The 24,983-nt window shown below is 44.5% G+C and overlaps 1 protein-coding gene and 1 long non-coding RNA gene across 2 annotated transcripts; both read right to left on the bottom strand.

Moving 5' to 3' along the window:
• Positions 1–10,709: 10,709 nt before the first annotated feature.
• LOC119274490 lies at positions 10,710–11,411 on the bottom strand. The gene is made up of 2 exons (XR_005135182.1): positions 11,294–11,411; positions 10,710–11,179 (listed from the first exon to the last, which is right to left on the bottom strand). It is a non-coding gene; the product is annotated as an uncharacterized LOC119274490 (long non-coding RNA).
• Positions 11,412–12,448: 1,037 nt separating this feature from the next.
• Positions 12,449–22,496, bottom strand: LOC119274489 (disease resistance protein PIK6-NP-like). Its single transcript, XM_037555197.1, has 2 exons — positions 21,492–22,496; positions 12,449–14,749 (listed from the first exon to the last, which is right to left on the bottom strand). The coding sequence occupies exons 1-2, from the start codon at positions 22,292–22,294 to the stop codon at positions 13,141–13,143; spliced, it is 2,412 nt and encodes an 803-aa protein (XP_037411094.1). The 5' UTR covers positions 22,295–22,496; the 3' UTR covers positions 12,449–13,140.
• Between the last annotated feature and the right edge of the window lie 2,487 nt (positions 22,497–24,983).

Raw genomic sequence — 24,983 nt, forward strand, 5'->3', positions numbered from 1 at the left:
AAGATCTAGCGCCATTGACTCCGTTCGGACAGATCTATTTTACAATGTCCCAGTCAAAGCAAAAAGTCCTGGAAAGAAGCGTCTCGAGTTAGGTAGCCCTGCAGCCTAAACGTACCACTGCTCTCGCCTTTGGTTCACATAGAATCAGAGAGACCGATTTGAAGCCGTTTCATGTTGGACTCCTTTTGATCAAAGCCCAGGCCGCTAGATAGATATAGTTGGTAGATACACTTGACTGAACTGGTTCCCGTTCCCTAGCCTTTAACTCTTTTGGAACGACGCCGCTGCAGCAGCACATGTCCAGGGCTGCCGCCAGCCCCTGAGGCGGCAGGGACCCACCAGGCCAGCCCGTTCTGTCGCCAACGTCGTATCCCGTTTTGCGCAGCGTGCCGCCTGACGCCGTGGCGGCAGGGCCTGCCGCCTCGCGCCGTGGCGGCAGGTGCCACGTGTCGCCTGGCGCGCCTGCCGCCACGGTCGAGGGGGTCCTTTTTGTCACTTTCATCCGGAAGGAGTCTTTTTTGACAATTCCGTTCGGCCGGTGGTCTATTTCGACAAAAAATCGTTTTCTTCAGGATGTACTCTGCTTAAATTGTTGGCCTTTTTAGATTTGTAAAGTTTGTAGACGTGCAATACATCTATTCTTTTTGTTAGTTTGTTTGTAAACATTTGTAATACTACTGGGACGCGGAGTATCTACTCCCAAGCTCAAATGCTCTCTAGTGAACAGTAAAATCGAAAAAATAGTAAAAAAAACTCGAAAAATTCTGAATTTTGTTGTTGCAAACTTTGACAAATGTTTTGTGTGCTTGCAAAAAATTATTATAAGAGGACATTTCTGGAAGCCGTGGTAAAAAAACAAAAAGATGCTCCCAGAGTGTTATTTTTTGAAAGCATTTTGGAGTGCTGATTTTTGTACCAAGACTTCCACAAATGTGATTTCGGGATGAAAAAAGCACTGAGAACATTTGTCGAATGTTGCACCAAAAAATTACAGATTTTTTTGTTTTTTTGGGAATTTACTCTTCACCGCGAGCTCAAATGAGCTCAGGAATAGAAGGGGACTTTTGGTACTACTGCTGGTACTACATCCAGTAAGGATAGTTTTACTGTATTGTGACTTGATGAGCTCGAGGCACAGATGATTGTTTGTCCTATGGACTTCTGTTGGTGTGTTCGGCTGCGAGCATGACAAAGTGGTGCCGTGGATTGTATTTTGGATTGCATTGGTCGGTGATGTGATTTTGAATGCGAATCACTTTGTTCAGTCATATTAGTTACCTGATAGAATTAGAGCCAATTTGGGTTTGGGCCGTTTGAAAACCTATATGCAGTTTGAATTGTTTGTTAATCAGAACCTTCCTCTTTCGTGCGTATCCTGTAAATTGGCACTGTTTTGTTTGCTTCCAGTATTCTCAACTGCAAATAATGTATTGGAATCAGATTATATTGGCTAGCTTGGTTCCACTTTCCAACAACGAAACTTTATTTCCGAACTGAAAAACGTGTACCTGAATTGTAACACATTGGTTTTGTTTTCTCAGTTGATTCTATGAAGTAGTACTACTTGCAGCCATTCAGGAAGGATTGTTTTACTGTAGCTGCAGAATACTATCTATTTCAATGGTACTTTTGTGTGTTACTGATTTGATATCTTCACCCAGGTACTTGCTGGGGGGAGAATATTAATGGTCCAGAAGGGCTATTTGATGATTTATGAGCTTGTGAAGAGAGCACTGGATGAATTCATCAGTTTGAAGTAAAGAATATATTTCACAGGTATGAGAAAACATCAACCTGTATGTATAGTAATTTTGTAATAGCAGCACTACTTCTTTTGCCTTAACATGTCAAAGGCATTACCATCCTGTCGAATAATGTGAGGTACTATTTAGATATGAATGTTCTCTGAGTTACATGAATGGTGTTTCCTTGTTTGGCAATATAGAATCTAACATAGCTTGTTTGATTGACAATACACATTGCTCTTTGCAAGTTCCAGTGGTCTTTGTAATTTCCAGTGGAGAGGGTTGTTTTGTTCATTAGTCATCACCAAGATATGCGATTGCTCATATGCCGAATTTAAGTTCCCATCATATGTTTTGGAAAAGAGCAACTTGTGATAATTAGTTTCCGTTTGCAATAAATTTGCAAGTCTTCAGTCTTGAGCATTCAAGCTTATACATTTTCAACAGATTTTTGATTTTCTAGTTGATTTCATGTTTAACTGGATTTAATCTTTACTAAACTATGTGATTTTCTTCCAAAGTTTAGTAGCTACTCCCTTTGTCCCAAAATAAGTGTCTCAACTTTGTACTAGCTCTAGTGCAAATTTGTACTAAGCTCAAGACACTTATTTTGGGACGGAGGGAGTACTAGCTAGTGATGTAGGATTTCAATTGGCTAAAGATTGTGGCTTTGAGAAGTTGTATGTATTTGTGACTTGGCAATGATTTACATTGCTCGTTTAGTTGAGAGCAAATTGCCAATGTTTCAACCGAAGCTTCGTCCTTGTTCTACTTATGTAGAAGTTTTTTGGTTATTTCCAACTCATGGGTTCTTGTTAGACTGATGTACCTTTTCATGCTTGCTGGCTTCCATGTTTGCTGAAGCGTACTTTAACAACTCATTGCATTCCCTGATCACATGCTGCTTTTTCTTGCAGCAACACTGTAGGTTGTGTGTTGTTTGCTACCACCTGGTTAAAGGAAAAGCTGCTCCGATCTGGTGAGGATGCCCACCCCAAGGTGGCCTCCCGATGACTTCTCTCTGGTGGCCTCGATTATTCTTCCTCCCCGGCATAGGTGGTAAGCTCTAATTTGTTTGGGCCTACGCTGGAACTCCTCCCCTACAAGTTTTTGTATGGCTACAAGTAACATGAGGTTTGGTCATGGATCATCACATTTGGCATAAGTGAACTGCTTTGCTTTTGCCCATATGGGTCATCATTGCAATTGAGTTCTCAAAGAGCTTTCCCATGTTTGTTTTCTATGTTGTATTCATTCATGGCAGCTGTCTTTTCCTTCTAAAGAACTGAAAGCTACAGAACTCAGTTCTGCACTTTAGCAGAGTCATCGCCTAGCACTGTGCTACCCTGGGGACCATGCAAGGATCATGAGCACAGGCCACCCCTGATTTTCTTTTCATTCATTCTTTGTCCCACGCTTGACAAATCTCAAGGATTTTTGAAGTTTTGCTAGTGCTGATAGATTGAGCCGAGATGTATGTTGTAGCTCCTGTAGCATCCAACTGCTGCTATGATTGGACCTTGTGCAACATGACAGCTTTCTGCTGTGCATCTTACCTAGGATCCTTCAAAATGTTTATTACTACTCTGTCCCATAATGTAAGACATAGTGTCAAAAACGTCTTACATTATGGGATGGAGGGAGTACCTGCCAACTCAACATAATGTACCTAAACCTGGGAGTCTTAAAGTTTATCGTTTGTCCTTAAGTTTCCAGTAAAAAATAAGCAGGTGACAAAATGCTTTCTAGTAGACACTAGTGCTAGTTAGTTTGTCACCCACCACCACACCTCTCATCTCACTGACTTGTGTAGTATGGTATGGTTAAGCATTTTATTTCATGATAATCACCACTACATGAACTGATACATGGTGTTGGCCCTTTGATGGAAAAAAAAATATGTATGTTTGCTGCAGTGATTGAGATCGATGAGCAACTTCGTCGAGCACTGGGCCCGCCTGAGGGTTGGCCCCATCGTATACAAGATGACGGCGAAGGTGTACGGGAACAGTGGCGCTTTCTGTGATTTCGCTCTCCATGCCGCAACCACGGCGGTGGTGATGACCGGCGTCGGTTAAAACTTGCATAGGTGAGTCTCCTCCCCCACCCCCGACGTTGATGTAGTGACCTGCTGTCGCATTTATCCTTACTTCTTTATTTTCTGAAATGGAACAACGACTATTGTCTTGTTTGCTGGAATGTAATATATGTCGGGCTTTGTTTATTTCCTGAGAGAAATGTCTCTCCTTGCTGGTGAACCTTCAGGGCATCTCGTTGTGGATGATCCTGGACGACAACGGGCTCAAGGTGCTACGTTGAGTTATCCAAGGTCATGCAACATGTAACGTACGAACCAACCAAGTAGCCAACAGGAATGCACCTAGCTCAATGGATTTATTCTGAAATATTAATGTTGATTAGATTTACATGAGCCACGTAGATGTACATTAGTTCGAGAGCAAAACTAGATTTTCCCTAGCTCAACGGATGATTTTCCCTCCTTTTTGGTTCTGAGCAGAGCATGCTGTTGTTTTTTGTCGTCTCGTGGCAGTATAAGCCTGCACTTGGTGTTAGATTATCTAGTGTTTTTCTGAATCAGTCACTATAAAACATTTTGCTTGTGAAGTTCATGCTGGTAGTACTTTTGTGGCAAAGCTATGCCACCAGCTTGGCAAAGATAATGCTGCCAACACTTTGGATTCCATCATTAGTTTGTCTAGCTTATGTACAATTGAAGGCAGGGTCCCTCTTGTTTTAAACGACTGGCTGATCAAAGCATGTTGTTGTTTTTTCCGTCTCCTTATAATAGTATCAGCTAAACCTTTGTGTGAGATTTTCTAGTTTCCTTTTTTATCACTCACTATAGAAGATTTAGCTTGTGTGAAGTTGCTCTGGTCACTGATTCTTTCTCCTTGTTGCTATGGCCGTCAGGTTGCGTGTTATTGAATGGATGGATGATGGTGAGCAACCAATGCATCTGACTGAATACGACATGGCTTGGAAGCAAATGGTTGGGACTTGCCCAGATGTGCATGCGAGGAGGTGGCCCTATTGGTTGAAGGCGGGGGGAACTCGCTCGATCGACGTATCTCAGCAATCAACAGGTAGAACTCCCTCGGTCTAGATGGATTGAAATACAAGAAGGGCGAGGCGAGTGAATCTCCTAAGATAACATATAGGCATTTTCATGTTTGTTTTCTCCCTTGGGTGTCGTGTCTCGGGTGTTTGTAAAATTTAGATGGAATGGTGTGATATATGTTGAAAGGTCTCGTCTCAGAGAGGTAGTGCTACTGCTACATACATATGTATCGTTGTAAAATTTGGATTTGTAATTTTGGTCAGTGCATGCCAATGGATTGGATTGGATGAATGAATCAAATGGCTACTCCATGAATGAATGAATGAATTTCAACTCGCTCAATCATTTACTCAGTGTTTGTTTATATAATGATAACTGGTGCATGAAAAGAATATATAGACACCTAGCTATCCATCTATCATACTGATGTGGAAAAGCAACTGTGATCTTCAAGATTCCATCTGTTATCTTTGTTAGAAAGCAATTATTTGGCTGGCAGTTGTGAATAGGCAGATAGATAGGAATAAAAGATAGAAAGCAATTAAAGTTTGTCTATAATCTATGCACTAATAGCATTATAAATAAAATTTACTAGGTAGGAGTCATATGAAGCAAGCTTGTTAATTAGTAGGTAAATTAGGTCTAGAATGCATGGCAATGGTATTCGTCCTCTCGGGGTCGTGTTGCATGCATGCAAGGATAGATATGGACGATCTCCTGTGGATACCATCTACCACATGACATATAGAGTAAGCAATCCAAACAATTAAAAAAAGAAGGAAGATGTAAAGGGAGAGGAGATCTCACATGAACGTGATTCATTCACAACAAATGGAAACTAATCTCACGTGAACGTTGTTAGAAATAGAGATAGAATCTACTATCTTGTAATCTCAACAAACTCCATCTCTCCCTCTCCCTCTCGTATCTATCTCCTCTTATTGTAACAACCGAATCGTGAAACGATCGGTCTTGCCTTGTAAGCCAAGACAGGGGCGATTCCTGTCCCTAATCAATATAAACCAACGCGGCTCCTCATCGAGGAGTAGGAACGCTTCCATCTAACATGGTATACAGAGCCATCCTCTTCCCATCGATCTAGCCAGAAGCTTTCTTCCTCGTTCACCCTCGCCATCGCCATGTCGTCCTCATCCACCGTCATCCTCAACCTTGGAGCCCTACCATCCGAGAAACTTACCAAAACCAACTACATCCTGTGGAAAGCACAGGTCATGCCGGGCCTGCGAGGAGCGCAGGTCACCGGCCTCCTCGACGGGTCAGACGTCGCGCCACCGAAGACGGTGCAGCGAGAGCAGACGGACAAAACCGTCACCACGGAGCCCAATCCGCTGTATGCACAGTGGATATCAAAGGATCAACAGGTTCTGAGTCATCTTCTGAACTCCTTGTCAATGGAGATCCTCGCCCAGGTTGCGAGCAAGGAGACAACCTTTGATCTCTGGACTGCCATCACCACCTTGTTCTCCTCGCAGTCCCAATCTCGCATCACCAATCTGCGGATTGCCATCACCAACACAAAGAAGGGCTCCATGTCCAGCAGCGCCTACATCTCCAGGATGAAGAACCTGGGGGACGAACTCGCAGCGGCAGGACGTCCCGTCTCGGATCCAGAGATGGTGGATTATGTTCTCGCCGGCCTTGACAGAGGGTATGATCCTGTTGTGGCAGCTATTGGCGCAATCAAGAACCAGATCACAGTTGATGACCTGTTTGCTCAGATCGCGGCGTTCGATCAGCGAGTCGAGATGCTTGGCGATGGGCCTGACGGGGGTTTCAAAACCACTGCAAATTTGGCGTACAGGGGGCGCGGACGCGGCTACAGCAGGGGCCGCGGGCGCAGCAGCAGCAGAGGACGCGGCCGTGGCAGGCGTCCTTCCCCGACTCCATCTGGTGGCCACGGCGGCGGCAGAGGTGGTCGCGGTCGCCCACAACAACAACGACAGCAGCAAGAACATGATTATCCAGAATGTCAAATCTGCTACAAACATCATCCAGGAGGTGCTCGTGATTGTTGGCATAGGTATGATGAAGATGAACCCGAGGAGAAGAGTGCAAACATGGTCACCAACTCCTATGGCGTCGACACGAACTGGTATGCAGATACCGGTGCTTCACATCACATCACCGGCGAGCTGGACAAGTTGACGTTCAAGGAGAAGTACCATGGACATGATCAAGTACACACCGCAAGCGGTTCTGGTATGAAAGTTGCTCATATTGGTCATTCAATCGTTAAAACCCCTAAAAAAACCTTGCATCTAAACAAAGTTCTTCATGTCCCTGAAGCCTCACAAAATCTTCTTTCCGTTCATCGATTTACCTTAGATAATCGTGTCCTTATTGAATTTTACCCTTATTTCTTTTTGGTAAAGGACTTGGATACGAGGAGAATCCTTCTTAGGGGCAAATGCGTGGGAGGTCTCTACCCACTTATATCTTCGTCATCATCATCGAATAAACGAGCGTTTGTCGCTATCAAGCCTTCATCATCCAAGTGGCATAGTAGATTAGGTCACCCTTCATCAGTCATTGTTAAATTTGTCCTTAGCAAGAATAAACTTCCTGTTTCTCATGAGATAAGTGAGTCGATTTGTGATCCATGTCAACAGGCTAAAAGCCATCAACTTCCATACCCTGTATCTACTAGCATATCTACTGCACCCTTGCAACTAGTTTTCTCAGATGTTTGGGGGCCAGCTCCTACTTCAGTCGGTAGATACTCATATTATGTAAGCTTTATTGATGATTACAGCAAGTTTACATGGATCTATCTTCTTAAGAAACGGTCTGAAGTGTTTCAAGTTTTCACAAACTTTAAAAATCTTGTTGAAAGAAAACTAGACACTAAGATCATCGCCATGCAAACCGACTGGGGAGGTGAATACAGGAAACTGAATTCATTCTTTCAGCAACTTGGTATTTCTCATCATGTTGCATGCCCCCATGCGCACCAGCAAAATGGTTCAGCAGAAAGAAAACACCGTCATGTTGTTGAAGTAGGCCTAGCTCTACTCGCAAATGCATCTATGCCACTAAAATTCTGGGATGAAGCATTCTTAACTGCCACACATCTCATCAACTTGCTCCCTAGCAAAGTCATCAAGTTTGAGACTCCTATCACACGTCTTTTTGGCACTAGCCCAGATTACAAGTCTCTGCGTGTCTTTGGTTGTGCATGCTGGCCTAACCTAAGGCCATATAACTCACGCAAGCTTGCTTTCCGTTCCAAACGATGTGTTTTCCTGGGATATAGTCCTATTCACAAAGGAGTAAAATGTCTAGATGTCTCTACTGGCAGAGTTTATGTATCCCGTGATGTTGTTTTCGATGAGTCCATTTTCCCTTTTACCTCTCTTCACCCTAACGCCGGAGCCATTCTTAAGAAAGAAATCCTTCTTCTTCCTCCAAACCTTCGGAATTTTGAGCAAGGGGGCGATGATTGTACTGACCAATATGACACTTCAATCAGTTCTAGTGGTGCATCTGTTCATGTGCAGGGTCATGGAGAAAACGCAGGAGAAAACGGTGCTCAAAACAATCAAGATTTGGCACAAAACGGCCCTATATTGCATGTGTTGGAAGAAGAAGAGGCAGGCGCAAACCACGAGGTAGATCCGGCGCAACCTGCGACGCCGCAGCGCCTGGCGTCCTTGGATCACGTGCAACGATCAACTCCGGATCGCGCGCCCGCCAGAGGCCAGCGCCAGCACGCCACGTCGCCGGACAGTGGGTCGGCTCCGCGTCCCATGTGCGGGTGGCCCACCACGACCGGTTTCCAGCCTGAGACGGTCGGCTCGGGATCGCGCGCGGTTGACTCAGGATCGCGTGCGGTTCAGGTGACAGCGACGTCTTCAGGATCTTCTGCATCGTGCGGGGCTGCGGCTACAGAGTCTGCCAGTATTAACGCGAACACACCGGAGGCCACAGAATCAGGCAGCGGATCAGCTATGCAAAGTGGATCCAGAGAATCTGGTGCATCATCTGGATCTTCTGTGGCACGATCGCTTGTTCAGCCACAGTCAGTACCAGTCTCGCGTGTCACAACTCGTCTTCAGAAAGGTATAAAAAATCCAAAAGTTAGAACAGATGGTACTATACGCTATGGCATGTTATGTATTGCAGGAGAGCCGACTAGATTGGAAGATGCACTTGAAGATTCAAGGTGGAAAAGTGCAATGGATGAAGAGTACTCTGCACTCATGAAAAACAAAACGTGGCATCTTGTACCTGAGCAGCGAGGTAAAAATGTTATTGACTGTAAGTGGGTATATAGAATCAAGAAAAATGCAGATGGCTCGATTGACAGGTATAAGGCACGTCTGGTTGCAAAAGGTTTTAAACAGCGTTATGGTCTGGATTATGAGGACACATTTAGTCCTGTTGTTAAAGCTGCAACTATTAGGCTTGTGTTAGCTATTGCTGTTTCCAGGGGATGGAGCTTGAGACAGCTAGATGTACAGAACGTGTTTTTGCACGGTGTTCTGGAAGAGGAGGTTTACATGCGACAACCACCTGGGTATGAAAACAAGAAAACACCCCACTATGTGTGTAAGCTTGATAAGGCTCTTTATGGCCTAAAACAGGCACCAAGAGCATGGTACTCAAGGTTAAGTTCTCAGCTAAGGTGTCTTGGATTTGTTGCATCTAAAGCTGACACGTCACTCTTCATCTATAACAAGGCAAATACAATCATATTTGTTTTGATATATGTTGATGATATTATAGTTGCCAGTTCTTCATCAAATGCCACTAATGCTCTACTTCATGATTTAAGTTCAGAATTTGCCTTGAAAGACCTTGGTGATCTACACTTCTTCCTGGGCATTGAGGTGAAGAAGATTCCAGATGGCATAGTAATGAATCAGGAAAAGTATGCTACTGAGCTTCTGACTCGCATGAGGATGAAGGATTGTAAGCCTTCACCTACACCATTATCCTCTTCAGAAAAACTTTCAGCTTTTGAAGGGGAACCTCTAAAGGAAGAAGAGATCACGAGGTATAGGAGTGCTGTGGGTGCCTTGCAGTACTTGACACTGACAAGACCAGATATATCATTCGCTGTTAACAAGGTTTGTCAGTATCTACATGCACCTACTACTGTACACTGGACAGCTGTTAAAAGAATCATACGATACATAAAGTACACTGTAAGCCTAGGACTCCAGTTTAAACGTTCTAGCTCCACTCTTGTCAGTGCCTTTTCTGATGCTGACTGGGCAGGGTGCAGTGATGACAGGAGGTCAACTGGAGGATTTGCAATATTCTTTGGATCTAATCTTATTTCTTGGAGTGCCAGGAAACAGGCTACAGTTTCAAGGTCAAGTACAGAGGCTGAATATAAGTCACTAGCTAATGCAACTGCTGAGATCATTTGGGTGGAATCATTACTTAATGAGTTGGGTGTTAAGCAACACCGCACTTCATGCTTATGGTGTGATAATTTGGGAGCCACCTATCTCTCTGCTAATCCAGTGTTTCATGGTAGAACTAAACACATTGAGATTGATTTTCATTTTGTGAGAGAAAGGGTTGCAGAGAAGAAACTGGACATCAGATTTATTCCATCCAAAGATCAGGTAGCAGATGGCTTTACTAAGGCATTGTCCATCAAACCATTTGAGGAGTTCAAGAGAAATCTTAACATAGGATAGTTGAGATTAAGGGAGGGTGTTAGAAATAGAGATAGAATCTACTATCTTGTAATCTCAACAAACTCCATCTCTCCCTCTCCCTCTCGTATCTATCTCCTCTTATTGTAACAACCGAATCGTGAAACGATCGGTCTTGCCTTGTAAGCCAAGACAGGGGCGATTCCTGTCCCTAATCAATATAAACCAACGCGGCTCCTCATCGAGGAGTAGGAACGCTTCCATCTAACAAACGTGATTCATTCACAACAAATGGAAACCACCAACTGATTTGTTATTTGTTAGTACTAGCCCGAAACTTAACGAGCCTTCCTACATTAATTGTTTCGTACGCATCCCTCCTCATCGGAATCGGGCAACCTTAATTAAACGCACCCCCTAATGTCACTCCGCCTCCTCCCGTTACATTTATTGGCTGCCTCCTCCTCCTCTTCCCTCCCCCAGTTCCATCCATTGGTTGCCTTGGTAGCTAGCATCATCTTTGCGCCACGTCACGGATCCGTGGCACCATGGTACTCTCCATCACGCCTTCTTCTTCCAAGACCATATCATCTCTATATATGCTAGAGGTAGTGATCCATCCGCGTGCAGGGTGCGCGTGCAGGGCGACGGCGACAGCGATGCAGACTTGTGAGGTGAGGTAGTTCCACCGTCTGAGATGAGATCCTCCCCTCTGCTCTCATCTCCTGCAGGTTCATTCAGTTTGAGCTTAAAGTCTGAAGCCAGCTCCGTTGCAGTTTGATATAGATAACTACAAGAAGGCAGCACGACAAGCTGCAAACCACCCTGCTGAAGAACACCTGCAGGGACGTCTCCATCCCGGGCCAAGTCAACGCGGCACGAGTGAATTGACTCGAGTTGCCTCGCGAGTTTGGCACTGAGCGGCCGGCGGCATCGGGCTGGACGGGTCCCTTGTCTTCCTCTGCCCTCCACGACCCCAACCACCTCCAGATCCACCGCCGGCCAAGCTGCCTCGAGGAGAGCCGCGACCACATTGATCGGTGGAAGGGGAAGGCAGAGAAGTGGCTCATGGCTACGACCGACACCCATGTCGGCTCCAACTTCCTCCCGGAACCGAGTTCCGCCCCCGTTTCAAAGGGCCAGAGTATCAGGAGGCATTGGCCGTCGCCCGAAGCCGAAGAGGGAGGGTTGCGGGGCCGCCTCCAACGCCGCCTGAAGACGCCACCGGGGGATCCACCCGAGTCGAGCGCCGCCACCCAGCCGCGAGGGCCCGACTGGGTGGGGGCAGCCCACCACCACCGCTGCCGCGCCCCCCACCAAAGCACCACGGCGAGAGGGCCGCCCGCGGCCCGGTCAACCGCGACACGCGGCGCCGGACGCGACACCGAAGCGCTGCCGGGGGCACCGCCGCCGACGCCACCACCATGCAGCCCGCCGCCCGTCGAACGCCACCATCGCCGGCCTGCTCCGGGGCGCCGCCGCGCCCGGTATCGAGCGCCGCGCCCAGCCGCTAGATCTGGCCCGCGCCAAACCCTACGGGGCGAGGGACGAAGGAGCCCCGCAGCCGCCGGCGATGACCGGGCTTCGCCAGGCCGCGCCCCTTGGCGGCGGCGAGGGTGGAGGAGGGAGGAGGAGGGGGGTGCGACGGCCGGGATCGGGAACCCTCCCCGACGCCTCGCGGGTGGCGGCAGGGGAGCGAGGGAGGGAGGGATGAGAAGCCCACGGGGCATGTGTTTGGATGACTTACAAGATTTACTCGTATGGATGACTTACAAGATTTGCCTGTCCGACGAATGGCTCAAGCTGTTGCTGTCGTTCCTGCCACTGCCAGCGCGAGATGCCGTGAGGTCGTCCGTGCTCGCGCGCTCGCCGCTGGCGCACGCTATGGAAGTCCTTGCCAGCCCTGCGCTTTCATCCTTCTCAGTTCGGGAGCGTCCAGGCATTCAACAATTTCGGTAACAAGCTGCTTGAGCACCGTGGCCGAACCTCGCCTCTTCATGCATGACATATCTATGCATATCCGGATGGTGAACTAGCAGCAGAAGCGGTCAAAGAAAAACTGCAGTTGCGGGTTTAGGAAATAGCTAAAATGATCCAGGAATATTTTACAGGACAACAAATGATCCACAGGACAAGATAGCTCACATGATCCAGGCAATAGCTTATTACAACTTCCGACAAATAGCGTTTTAACTAAGCATGCGATGTTTACCTCTTACATGTTGCCAATATACTGGACGTAATCGTAGTGGTCCCGCTCCCTGTCCCTCTCCTTATCATCCTTGAACATACCTTTCTTGTTTTTTCTATGGAGATGGACTTGAAGAGTGTGGCGGTTGGGATGCAAGGGGGTCGCTTTTCCCTCCACAGCCTCCACCTCGGCCACAGTTGCATACGAACAATCAGTTACCACCTGGAGGTGCGCAAGGCCTGAAAGATGCTCGATGCCCATGTCAGCGCCAGGATCTTTGTGCATAACATCCCGTGCTTTCCAGCAAAGATGGAGCCTCCCAAGTGCTGGCATAGCACCTGGTGCAAATGTTATTCCAATTCCTGTGTAATCCTTCAATGTGAAGCAGAACACCTTTAGAAACTTGAATCCGTTACTACCGACAGTCACCGGTGTAAATCCGTATCCCGGAAAATAGGGTCCCCATGTCGAATCCTCTGCAGCGATCACACTTAACTAGAGGTGGGTCAGACAAGGCATGCCCATGAGAAGATGGAGACCTTCCTCATCAAACCACTTAACTTCTATGTCTAAATGGACGAGATCATTTATGGAAGCCATTCCCATGGGAATCCTTTCAAAACGAGTCTCATGTGTAAAAACCGATTTTACAAGATGGAGGTGTGGGAACCTGAGTCTTCGACCCCCCAGCAGATAATCTCCTATTTCCTCACTGGTATGAAGATATCGAAGGTTGAATTTGCACAACTCACTTAGAGATGATTGCAAAACTTCCAAATATCTTTCTAGATAATCACTGCAAATATCTGGATAACAATTCATAGAGAGCTTTCTCAGTTTTGTTAGGTGCCTGAGCTCCTCCGCAAATTTCACTGGGTTGTCAACTCGATAGATATGTGATATTTCCTCCAAGGCGTGCAGGCTCCCAATCACACCGGCAGGCAACCAAATGTGGTGGTGAATAAGTAGGCGCGCCAGTTTCTGTAGCTGAACCATCGTTGATGGCAGTGTTATAAGGTCACCACAGCCCTGCAGATCCAGAGTTTCTAAGAACTGCAGCTTCCCTATTTCTCCAGGAAGCTCAGTGATTTGTGTGCCGCTAATTCGCAAATACCTAAGCTGGGAACAACTTCCAATATTTTTTATGTGCTCCTTTTCCAGCCAATTGCAGCTATCAAAATCCAACACTCGCAAGGAATGGAAGTCCACAAGTGGGGGTACCGGCTCCGTTTCTCCAAACACATTTAGTGAGCGAACATGCAACTTGCTTGTTGTGACTGCATGGATTGCCCCTTTGTTTCCTTTCCCAGTAGATTGCATGGACAGCCGACGAATCTTGCTTGGCAAAGAATTGCAGACACGTCTGTTCAAAACAGTGGCAAAGTTTTCTTCTTCCGACAGAGATATTATGAGGTCAAGGACCATATCATGAACCTGGCAATAGTGTACAAGGCCATCACGGCCAACATCAACCGGCTGGATCATATTTCTATTGACAAGTTCATTGAAATAGTTCTCTGCTTCTTGACACAGGTTTCCCCATGGTGCAGCAATAAATCCTTCCGCAATCCATTTCCATTTCAAATCTGCACAATTGATACGCTGGTCTTCTGGATATATGCACAAGTATAATAAACAAGTCTTCAGGTGGTGTGGAAGGTCCCAATAACTAAGTAGCAATATATCGTTCATCCCTGTTCCACCACCATCATTCTCATATGAAAGACCATTACCAATGGAATCTTCCAGTTTCTCCCATTCATCTGCATTATGAGGTTTATTGGCTAGCAAACTCGCAATTGTGATGATAGCCAATGGCAGACCACCACATTTTTTCAAAATCTTGTCTGAAACTGTTTTTAGCTTGGGAGGGCAGGGGTTGTTGTGTTGGAAAATTCTCTTTAAGAATAATCTCCTAGAATCAACATCATTCAGAACTGGCATTTGATAAAGCTGATCACCAGAGTTGGAACAACATGACCTAGCTACATTGGTGATGCGTGTGGTAGCAATTATTCTGCTACCATTACAATTGTTAGGAAAAGCTGCTTTGATAATTTTCCAGTCTTCCTCTTTCCAAACATCATCAATAATAATGAAGTACCTGTTTGCAGTTTCAGTATTAAGCTCAAACACAAATATCATGTTCCACACTAAATTTACATTTACTTTTGCAAGCACATAACTAGATGTGTCTGGAAAAACCAACATATCATCAACTATGTATTATTCAGAAAAGCACATTCAAATACAAATATAAATGCTTTCCACCAATTTGCATATCACTTTGTAATTATCTAACTGCGATAAGTATTTTTTGAAGTTAAGACATCATCTACGCCCTCGGCCCATGTCAAAAACGCTCTTATATTATGAGACGGAGGGAGTAGTAAATAACCAAATATTTTAACGTGCACTTCACACCGATATAAATGCTTTCCACCAATTTGCATATCGCTTTGTAATAATGGATAAGTATTTTTTGAAGTCAAGACATCATCTAGTAAATATCTAAATATTGTAGTGTGCACTTCACACCGATCGCTAGTGGAAAATATCACTCTTCAACAAGTATGTCAAAATTTTCTTTGACTTGAGTAACAGGAAACCAATTCATTCATGTTTGCATCACTCACGCAAACAAATGTTTTCTTGAAATGCATTGCTTGCGACTACTGGACAAGCCATAGAGAGTGAATCTAGTTTTGGCATAAATTGCAATTCTATTGATCCAAAGGACATGTGTCATCAAAAGTTGCTTATTTGAGCATTTTTCTTTCAGAGTGGTTCTTTTTAATTTATATATTCCTTCCAGTGTAGTATAGTATCATAGTATATTATTTACATGTTATGAGATCAAATCCTAGAAATAACAAAGGCAATCTATCAAAACAACCAATCTAAGATATGATTAACTCTAGTCGTGAGCTAGAAAATAGACGTGATTGTGCCACATCGCTTGGGCTTTGCCTCTATATAGAATCTGGATGCTAGCATATATACACTCGAGGGATACTCAGGGTGGAGATAAGCACTTATACACAATATACATATGCAGGGTGGGATGTACTATTTGTTAAACTTTTAACGTACACAAGAATATCCGCCGGTTAATAGAGATTATAGGAAGTGATCGTGATGGTAGATAGAAGTTGCCTGTCATAAAGCTCTTAAACAGTTCATCACGTCTGCACATATTAATCAGCATGATGGCAGATATGTTGGCCATCATGATTAAGCGCATCAAGGTTGGCAGTCAAATTGAGGAGGTAGTCCCACATCTAGTAGATGGTGGACTATTTATCCTTCAATATGCAGACGCCACGAGTTTCTTTATGGACCATTACCTAAAAAAGAAGAGTATTTAACAAAAAACTACCACAATTCGTGGAATCGTGCCTACAAACTACCACTTTACAAATTTGTGCAGAAAACTACCACTTTTGTTTTAATCTTTGTCTAAAAACTACCAAGTCAGAAAAGTGGCCGATTCAGATTGTTTAAGCGTGATTATAACATGTTGGGCCCACCTGTCGGGGCTGAAAAAGTCAACCCCGTTACTTTGACCGTTAACATGTGGGGCCCACACATCAGTTCTTTCTTCTTCCTCTAAAATCCCCTATCTTCCTCTAAAATTCCCCACGGAGATCTCGGGTGGCTTTCAATGGCAGGCAAATTGATCTAGCTAGCTCTAATAGCCAGGCTCCAATCGACTTTTACTTAGGACGAATCGAGCTAGCAAGCTCCAATTTCCTCGATGTAAAATCGCGGCCGAACATGTAGTCGGGCGTGAAGGGCGGAAGGACCAGCCGCAGAACTCCCGGCCTTGGCCATGGCGCGCGCGGTCGTCGCAGATGACCACGGATCTGTCCGCCGCCACGACCCAGGACAGCTCGGCCGGAGGCGCAAATGCCAGCTTCAAGCGCGGCGGCAGCCATGGCCAGGTCGCGGAGGCCAGCGCGCAGCCATGGCCAGCCCGCCCGGAATGGAAGCTCGCACGGAGGCCAGCTTCGAGCGCGGCGGTCGCCGTCGAGCTCGCCCAGCGACGCGGAGTCCAGCCAGCGCGACGGCTAGCTTGCTCGGCGGTGCGGCGACAGCTCGCCCACCGCCGGCCAGGCGACACTACGCATACAAGGTGTTTGTAGAAATGTCCCAGTGAACACATGGGTCCCATCTGTCATAACGGTCACATAATGGTCAATCTAGCGGGGTTGACTATTATTATCATGTCAATGCTTACATGTGGGCCAGCCCTGTCATAATCACGCTTAAACGAGTCGAACCGGCCACTTTTCTGACTTGGTAGTTTTTAGGCAAAGATTAGAACAGAAATGGTAGGTTTCCGCACAAATTTGTATAGTGGTAGTTTATCGGCACGGTTCCACGAATTGTGGTAGTTTTTTGTTAAATACTCCAAAAAGAATAATAACTTGAAATTAATTCTGTCAACGTTCAAGCAGTTATTGGGGCTTACGATTAAGTTTCATAAGAGTTAATGTTTTATTTTGGAGAAGCACAAAACGCGGCCGCTATCTAGACTAAGGCTGGTCATAGTGGGGAGTAACTTAAACTAGTAACATACATATGTTACTAGTCTATGTTACTACCTTCATAGTGGGTAGTGTCATAGGTGTGGTAACATAGTTGCCTTCATTTATTACTTTGTAGACTCATTATGCATTGGAAACCGCTATGTGATGGTAACATATTATGTTACTCTATTTGCCTCTCTCCTCATTAACTACTTGTCACATCATCATTTTTGCTTACGTGGCATCTACGTTACTACCTATGTTACTCCCACTATGACCAGCCTAACAAATGCCGAATGGGAACACGTGGAGAAGTGTCTCAAGAAAAGGCGAAAAGCAGTTGGCAAGGAAAATTGCTTTCTGTCGGCGGGAGACTGGTGTTCATTAATTCAGTAACAAGTAATATGGATTGTAAATAGTATCATTCTTCCAACTACCAAAAGGAATTCTGCATAGATTGGATTATTGCTAGTCGAGATTTTTTTTGGCAAGGCGACAGTGAGAAAAAGAAATATAGGCTGGCTAGATGGGACGTTATCCGTCGTCCAAAAGATCAGGAGGTCTTAGTATTCGCGATCTAGAGGTTAAAAATTCACCCCTCCTTGGTAAATTGCTTTTTGAACTTCTTATTGAGGATGGAGTTTGGCAAATTCTCCTGAGCAAAAGTATATAGGCTCAAAGGCATTGTCCCGGGTATATTGGAAACCAGGGGACTTGCACTTTTGGGCTAGTCTAGTAGCGATGAAGAAACATTTCTTCTGCTTTGGATCATTTACTATCAAGAACGGCTCGGAAATCAAGTTTTGGGAGGATAAGTGGCCAGGGAAAACCAGTCTCCAAGAACAATATTCATATCTTTACAATATTGTTTGTCACAAGAGTGATACAATCGTTCAATCGGTGCGTTAGGTTTATTTGGTTTGCATGGTTCGGTTTATACGATTTTCCGGTTTGTATGATATTAATACTTCGGTTTATATGGTATGATATTAAAATACGGTTCGGTTTCGGTATATACCAAATATTTCGGTATGGTTTCGGTATATACAATAATAACCAAAGTTGACGCGAATTTGAAAATGACATACTATATTTTACAAACTTATAAATTCAAACACATACTTTTTAAATACAAACGGTATATAACTTTATATAAGTATATATGCATGCCTCAATTCATGCCTTGAAAGGTTATGGACGACGTGGTTAGCATTTTTGCAAGAGAAAAATTACTACGTTACAAGAAAAAATGGATGTTCTTTGCAGGAAATTTTACTCTTATACAAGAAAAATGACTACTTGTATCGTTGTTTGCCTCAAGAATTTTTTTTTATTTCGATCTACTCGGTTAACCATTAGGTTTTTCGGTATATACCATAAAAACCAAAATTCAAAACGGTATGAAAATTGTATACCATATTGAAACCAGAAACCATAAAAACCGTGAATTCGGTTCGGTTCGGTTTATTTTCGGTATGGTTTTTCGATTCGGTTTTAAAATGCACAGAGTGAACAATCGTAGTGGTATTGGAGACATATCCACCAAATCTGACGTCCGAGGGGAGATTTAGTTGGACCCATGCTTGCAGCATGGAACACTCTTATTGGGTGGTTGGCATTTTGTTCAGTTGAGGCAAGGGGCTGACGCATTTCAGTGGAATCTACATAAGAATGGTAAATCCTCATGGAGTCTATGCACAGAGCACCCTTAACTCAGACGTACCACTCAGTAATAGAAAAACATCCTGGAAATGTACGTGCCGCTAAAAATAAAATAAAAAAAATCATGTGGCACCTTTGCAAAGGTGTAATCCTTACCAAGGTCAACCTAGGAAAGCGCAATTGGCATGGAAATTCATCGTGTGGGTTTTGTCACCATGATGAGACAATTAATCACTTAAGTTTGCAGTGCAAGTTTGCACATTCTATATGATTATTAGTCATCCGTGTGGCTTCTAAGTTGTACCCGCCATGTAGTGTTGCAAACATATTTGGCAACTGGTTACGTTGAATAGATCACAAGTATAAAATTCTTATTAGGATGGGAGTGATTGTTGTTATTTGGTCGATTTGACTATGTAGAAATTATCTAGTTTTAATGGTAATAATTCTCCTTCTTTGTAGGTCATTTGCCGGTGTACACATTTGCTCGGTTGTTGTCATCTTTTCATCCTATTTACGGAGGTCTATGTACACAGTTGGAGCATGCGGTGAGGGATATGTTTATCCCATGTGAATGGCAGTGTGGTCGACGGATCGGCCCTCCACTGCCTTAGGCGTTGCTATGAGTTTGTCACGTATATTTGTATTGTGCCTTTTTTTTGTGCTGCTATGTGTTGGAAATATTAGCACTTTCTCGATTAATCTAATCCACGAGTATGCAGTAAGCATGGCATAAAAAGTATGCATCTCATAGTGATACTTAAGTATACTAGCACGTACTGAACATAGAAGCGTATCAATGCAGGGGAAGTAGTGGAAGCAGAGGCAGACGGAGTTGGGGACGGATCGGAGCCTTCGGCTCGGCTCATTCCCGCGTCTCGCGCGTGTACCACTCCTCTTCCCAAGCTCTCAATGGCATGTGGTAGAGCAACCCTTATAAAAGGGTCTCAACTCTCCTCCACTAGCAAGGTGGGACTAAACTTTCCACCATCTGTCATCTCATACATGGGCCTCAAGATTAACTAGGGATTAGTGTCTTGTATGGGCCTAAGCCCATCCATAATCCATCACTATGTGCATCCTAATTATACAGAACCAGGTTCAAGCTCAGTGTGATGCTAACTTATGAGTTTAATAAAGTGCCATTTATCAAAAAAGAAAAACAATCACGTCTGAATATGCCATATAAGCACACTCACTCGACAGCATGTGACAGTGCAGGTCTACATTAACACATGATGGACTCACTAATTGTCGATTCTTATACTCCCTTCGTTCCTAAATATAGTGCGTATTAGTTTTCTAGGGAAATTCCATATTGTAGTGTGTAGTTTGAGCCTAACCCAATTCTGAACGAAAGTAGCCCTCAACCAACCCATCAAAAACATAGCCTCCCTCCCTTGTTTATTTGCTCTCGTAAACATCAGATGGGACATCCAGATAGCGGGAGGGTGGCCTAGTTTCCCTCTAATTTTCTAATTTAATTTTTTTGCAAGGAAATTTTCTAATTTATTGACGCATTGGCACATGGGACTTGGAACAAGTCAACTGGGGCTTTCTCGCCACATATCGCCAACGCATGCATTGGTATGTGGGCTTGTATGTATACACATTATATTTAGGAATGGATGGAGTATATTTTAGTTTACATTGTTTACTTGTTTTCTACCTTTATCAAAGGAAACTCTATTAACTGACAAACAACTAATGAAAGACAAAATATATGGTTGTTCAATGTAATTAGGCATTATGATATCTTATTAAAGAAAAAATATGCGAACATTAGAAACTACGTCCTCTGGGAGAAAATGCTGCTGCCACTTTTCATCCATTTGGCATTATCATTATTCTCAAAGAGAACTTATTGATTTATATATGTTGATACATAAACATGGAAATCGACAATTTTTAGATATGTCAAGAAATTCCACCTAGAAATAGTAAAATTCAGAAAAAGTTAATCCTTCAGGTCACTCGACATGATTTTTTTTGGCATGAGCAACTAATTGACCCATGGATAAAAAATAATGTAGTGTTGTTTGCTTCAATTTAGTAAATGTTAAACTCATAGCTCATAAAATCTGTAAAACGGAAGTGTACAACCATACAAACAAGAATAACAAAAATACACTGAAATAAAGATTATTTATTTTGTCTTTGAAGTAAATAAAGTTTGTTCAAGTCTTGTATCTCATGCTCTAATAGTTTTCTTTTTTCTGATAAATATTATACTTTTGCTTGAAGTTTTGAAAGTGTAGCTTTATGGTAACATTGACAAAGAAGAGTAATTTCTTGACTTACTCTGTACTAGTAGTATATACGTACGTGTTCGGGAAAGTAGTGGCACTTGTAATATTTAGCGAACTCTTTTGTGTATGAAACTTCGTCTTTCTATTTGTGAATTTTTAATATTAATCTTCGTGTTTGCTTTCTGAACTTGTAAATTTTTTTATTTTTTATTTTTTGCGAAAACTGAACTTGTAATATTTAGCTAACTCTTTTGTGTATACGTGACACTTTGTCTATGCCAACCAGGGAGTTTATTTAGGTGAGGAAGTGAGAGACTTATTTCATCTAAGAAATTGTTTGCGGCATTTTACTGGTTATAGAAATTGATGCTTGTATGGATGAAGAAACTAAAACCATGCATACCTCTTTCTTGTCAATATCCGTGCAATTTCAGGGATAAGTTGCTCTTTGTCCCAACCATTGTTCTTGCATTCTCTAAATGCATCTGGGTCGATTTGAAATAGGACATCTTTCAAGAGCTTCTCCAGATCAAGGGTGCGCGACACTGACACAGAAGCTCGGCACTCAAAGTACCCTTTGATCTTGCGATTTAGCTCCATGGCAAGGGTCGTCTTCCCCAACCCCCCACCTCCAAAAATGGCCACCACCTTCAGCTCCAGGCTATCCTCCATCAACCAGGCCATAACCTTGTTCATGGGGACATCCATCGCCACCAACCCCTCGGCCTCCTCATAGAACGCGGCTAGCCGGGGATCTATCTCCACGGTCCTCGGTGTACTTGTAACAAAGTTGTCGAGATTTAACCTCTGCCGCCGCTCGCTCTCCTCCACAACACGGGCCTTGAGCTCCTTGATCTGGGTCCCGATGCCATGGCGAGCAAAAATAGTGTTGAGCCGGCGCACGGTCCTCTTCATGAACCCACGCTTGGCGTCTCCCTTGCCGAGACGGACCATGAAGCGGTCGATACAGTCTTCCATGTCGTAGCTGAGGTCCCGCATGGTGCCCTTCCAGTCCTTGGCCAGCTTGTCGAGCTTCTCCATGTCCGCCAGGATGTTCACCAAGATCTGCATCCGGCGGAGCTCGCGCTCGAGGAACGCGATGTCCTTGCGTACGCCCTTGAGCAGCTTGTACTCGTCGCTGAGCAATGTGGTGAGCTTGCCGAGGAGGGAGCTCAACGCCCCCGTCCCGGCGCCAACCCCCGCCATCTCCGTCCCTTCTCCGGTCTCCCGAGAGTCGAGAAGAAGCCGCTAAACAATCGCCATTGTTGGTTTTGGTTGTGTTGGATGGAGGAATGGTGCTGAGCCTGGGGGCAGAGAGCGAGGTGGCAATAATGGAGGAGCGCTGCGACACTGTGAGCTCCTAGTACTACTACTACCTAGACGCCTAGTCAATACTAGGAGAAATGAGACCCTGTAGTATGTGCATGAATGTGAGATGCGTCCACAGCAGTGGTTGGTGGTCTTTGATGGAGGAATTAATGGCGATGAGCTTGAGCAGAGCAAGCTGCCGGTCAGGCCATAATGGAGGAACGTGGTGTGTTGCTGCCTGCTGCTGCCCTAGTCGGACCGCTTTACTCACCTAGTAAAGAAAAATTGGCAGTTCTTCTGGTGAAAATGGACAAAACTATCCTACAGTTAAAAGTTTAGCACAAAATGAATCGGTTTTGCAAAAAAAAGTTGAGAGATCCTTTTTCATGGTTTTGTTAAAAGTTTAGCACAAAATGAACAAAATTGACAGTTTTTCATGGCGCCCACCCACAGCACGCCATGTTTACGTTGCATGGCGCCGTAGCCTGCTACAGAATAATACAGACCATGGCACCCTAATCCAGATTTCAAAAATAAACGGCTCATTTTGTGCTGAATTTTCAACTTTGGTCAGTTTTGTCGATTTCGTCGTTCGTTCTGCCATGCTTGAAAGGAAGCCAGGCCGCTTTCATGAGGTTACAGTGCATGTATGTAACGGGCGTGGCTGTGCGAACAGATGTCAGATGGCCTTCGTCTCTGGCCGCTTTGATGAGGCTGCACTGTATGCGTGTGAACTGGCGTGGCTATGGGAATCTTCGCCGAAGCCTTCCTCAAAGAATAGATAAACTATTTAAAGCATCTCCAATAGAAGATGCCAATTTTGAAGATGTAAGTAGGAGATGTTAAAAAATTACATCTTTAAAAATATACTTTTTGCATCTTAAAAAAAGTGCCAACTCTAACAGACAATACAAAACGAAGATGTAAAACAGCTACTCCAACAGAAGATGCAATCCAGATTGAGCAAGAGGTTAATTGACTGGAGCGAAAGGTATTCATCACAAGCCAGCAAAGAAGTTTTAATCAAATCTGTTGCACAAGCCATCCCAGTTTATGTCATGAGCATTTTTAAACTCCCTTTCTCTGTGTGCGATGATCTAACAAAAATGATGAGACAATATTGGTGGGGGGTGGAGAATGGCAGGCGGAAAATGGCATGGACTGCTTGGGATAAGCTAATTTTACCCAAGTCGAAAGGAGGTCTCGGTTTCAGAGATATGAGGGCTTATAACCAGGCGTTGCTTGCTAAGCAAGCTTGGCGTCTCCTGATGACACCGGATTCTCTATGTGCTAGGCTCCTTCGAGCTAAATACTTTCCCAATGGTAGCTTGGTCGATACAGTGTTTTCGGGAAACTCCTCGGCAGTATGGAAAGGAATAGAGTATGGCCTGGAACTAGTGAAGAAAGGCATGTTATGGCGTGTTGGCAATGGTGCTGATATTCGCGTGTGGATGGATCCATGGATTCCACGTGGACCGCCATATACACCCATTACTCCCAAGAAAAACTGTCGCCTTAACAGAGTAAGTGATTTCATAGATGATCGGGGTAACTGGAAGGTGGATCTGGTACAGCGATACTTTTGGCAGCCGGATGTGGACTCCATCCTCAAAATCAGAACTTCTATGAGGCAACGAGAGGACTTTATTTCTTGGCCTTGGGAGAAATCTGGCAGGCTGACAGTTAAAAGTGCTTATCATGTGGCGATGGCGGACCATTACGAACAGTTTTGTCCAGGTTCCTCCATCAATCACCCATCAGGAAATAGATCTCTATGGCGTTTAGTGTGGAACGCTGCGGTTCCACCAAAACTCAAGAACTTTGCTTGGCAAGTGGCCTCAGGCGCCCTGCCAACGGATGCTAAAAAGAGAAGAAGGCATTTCGAGCTGAGTGGGTATTGCAGACTATGTGATCGGGAGCAGGAATCATCTTTTCATGCGCTCATATCCTGCCCAAATGCTGCTAATCTATGGGACTTAATGCTGAATCATTGGCCTCTGCCGAATAGATCATTAATAAAATGGACAGGGAAGGAATCGCTGTTTCACCTCCTTGCAGAAACACATGAGTCTATCAGGAGCAGAGTTATCATGGTCTTATGGAGAGTTTGGCACCTCCGGAATGAGCTGGTACATGGTAAGCCCATACCACCACCAGAGGTATCATGCTCATTTCTTCTCAGCTACTATAATACGTTTAGTCAGATTTCACGTGGGGTGGAAGAGATAATCAAGGGCAAGTCTCCTGTGTTCATTGAAACTGTTGTCGAGAAAGAGGGCAGTACAAATCCCATGCATCGTGAGCCTTGGCCACCCCCTGAGATAGGTGTGGTGGCGCTGTCAGTGGACGGTTCATTTCAAGCTACAGATGGCTCGGCTGGATCGGGTATGATCTTGAGGAACGCAAGCGGTGATGTAATCTTTGCTGCGTACCGAAAGTTATTCCATTGCAACGATGCCTTCGAAGCGGAGCTACAGGCTATATTAGAAAGAATTAAACTGACAGTGAAGCACTCCAATTCAACGATCATCATACAATCAGACTGTGCGTCCGCACTTAATGCTATATCTGATGCATCTATGGATAG

The sequence above is a fragment of the Triticum dicoccoides genome, chromosome 3B (genome assembly GCF_002162155.2).
Source record: "Triticum dicoccoides isolate Atlit2015 ecotype Zavitan chromosome 3B, WEW_v2.0, whole genome shotgun sequence".
Lineage (NCBI taxonomy): Eukaryota > Viridiplantae > Streptophyta > Magnoliopsida > Poales > Poaceae > Triticum > Triticum dicoccoides.

What these genes read in the sequence shown, in the direction of transcription:
- LOC119274489 (XM_037555197.1), bottom strand. Translation starts at nt 22,294, where the DNA reads ATGGCGGGGGTTGGCGCCGGGACGGGGGCGTTGAGCTCCCTCCTCGGC. An exon ending in CGGATATTGACAAGAAAGAG is followed by an intron (nt 14,750 to 21,491) that starts GTATGCATGGTT and finishes AACTGCAAACAG; the next exon opens with GTACTTCATTATTATTGATG.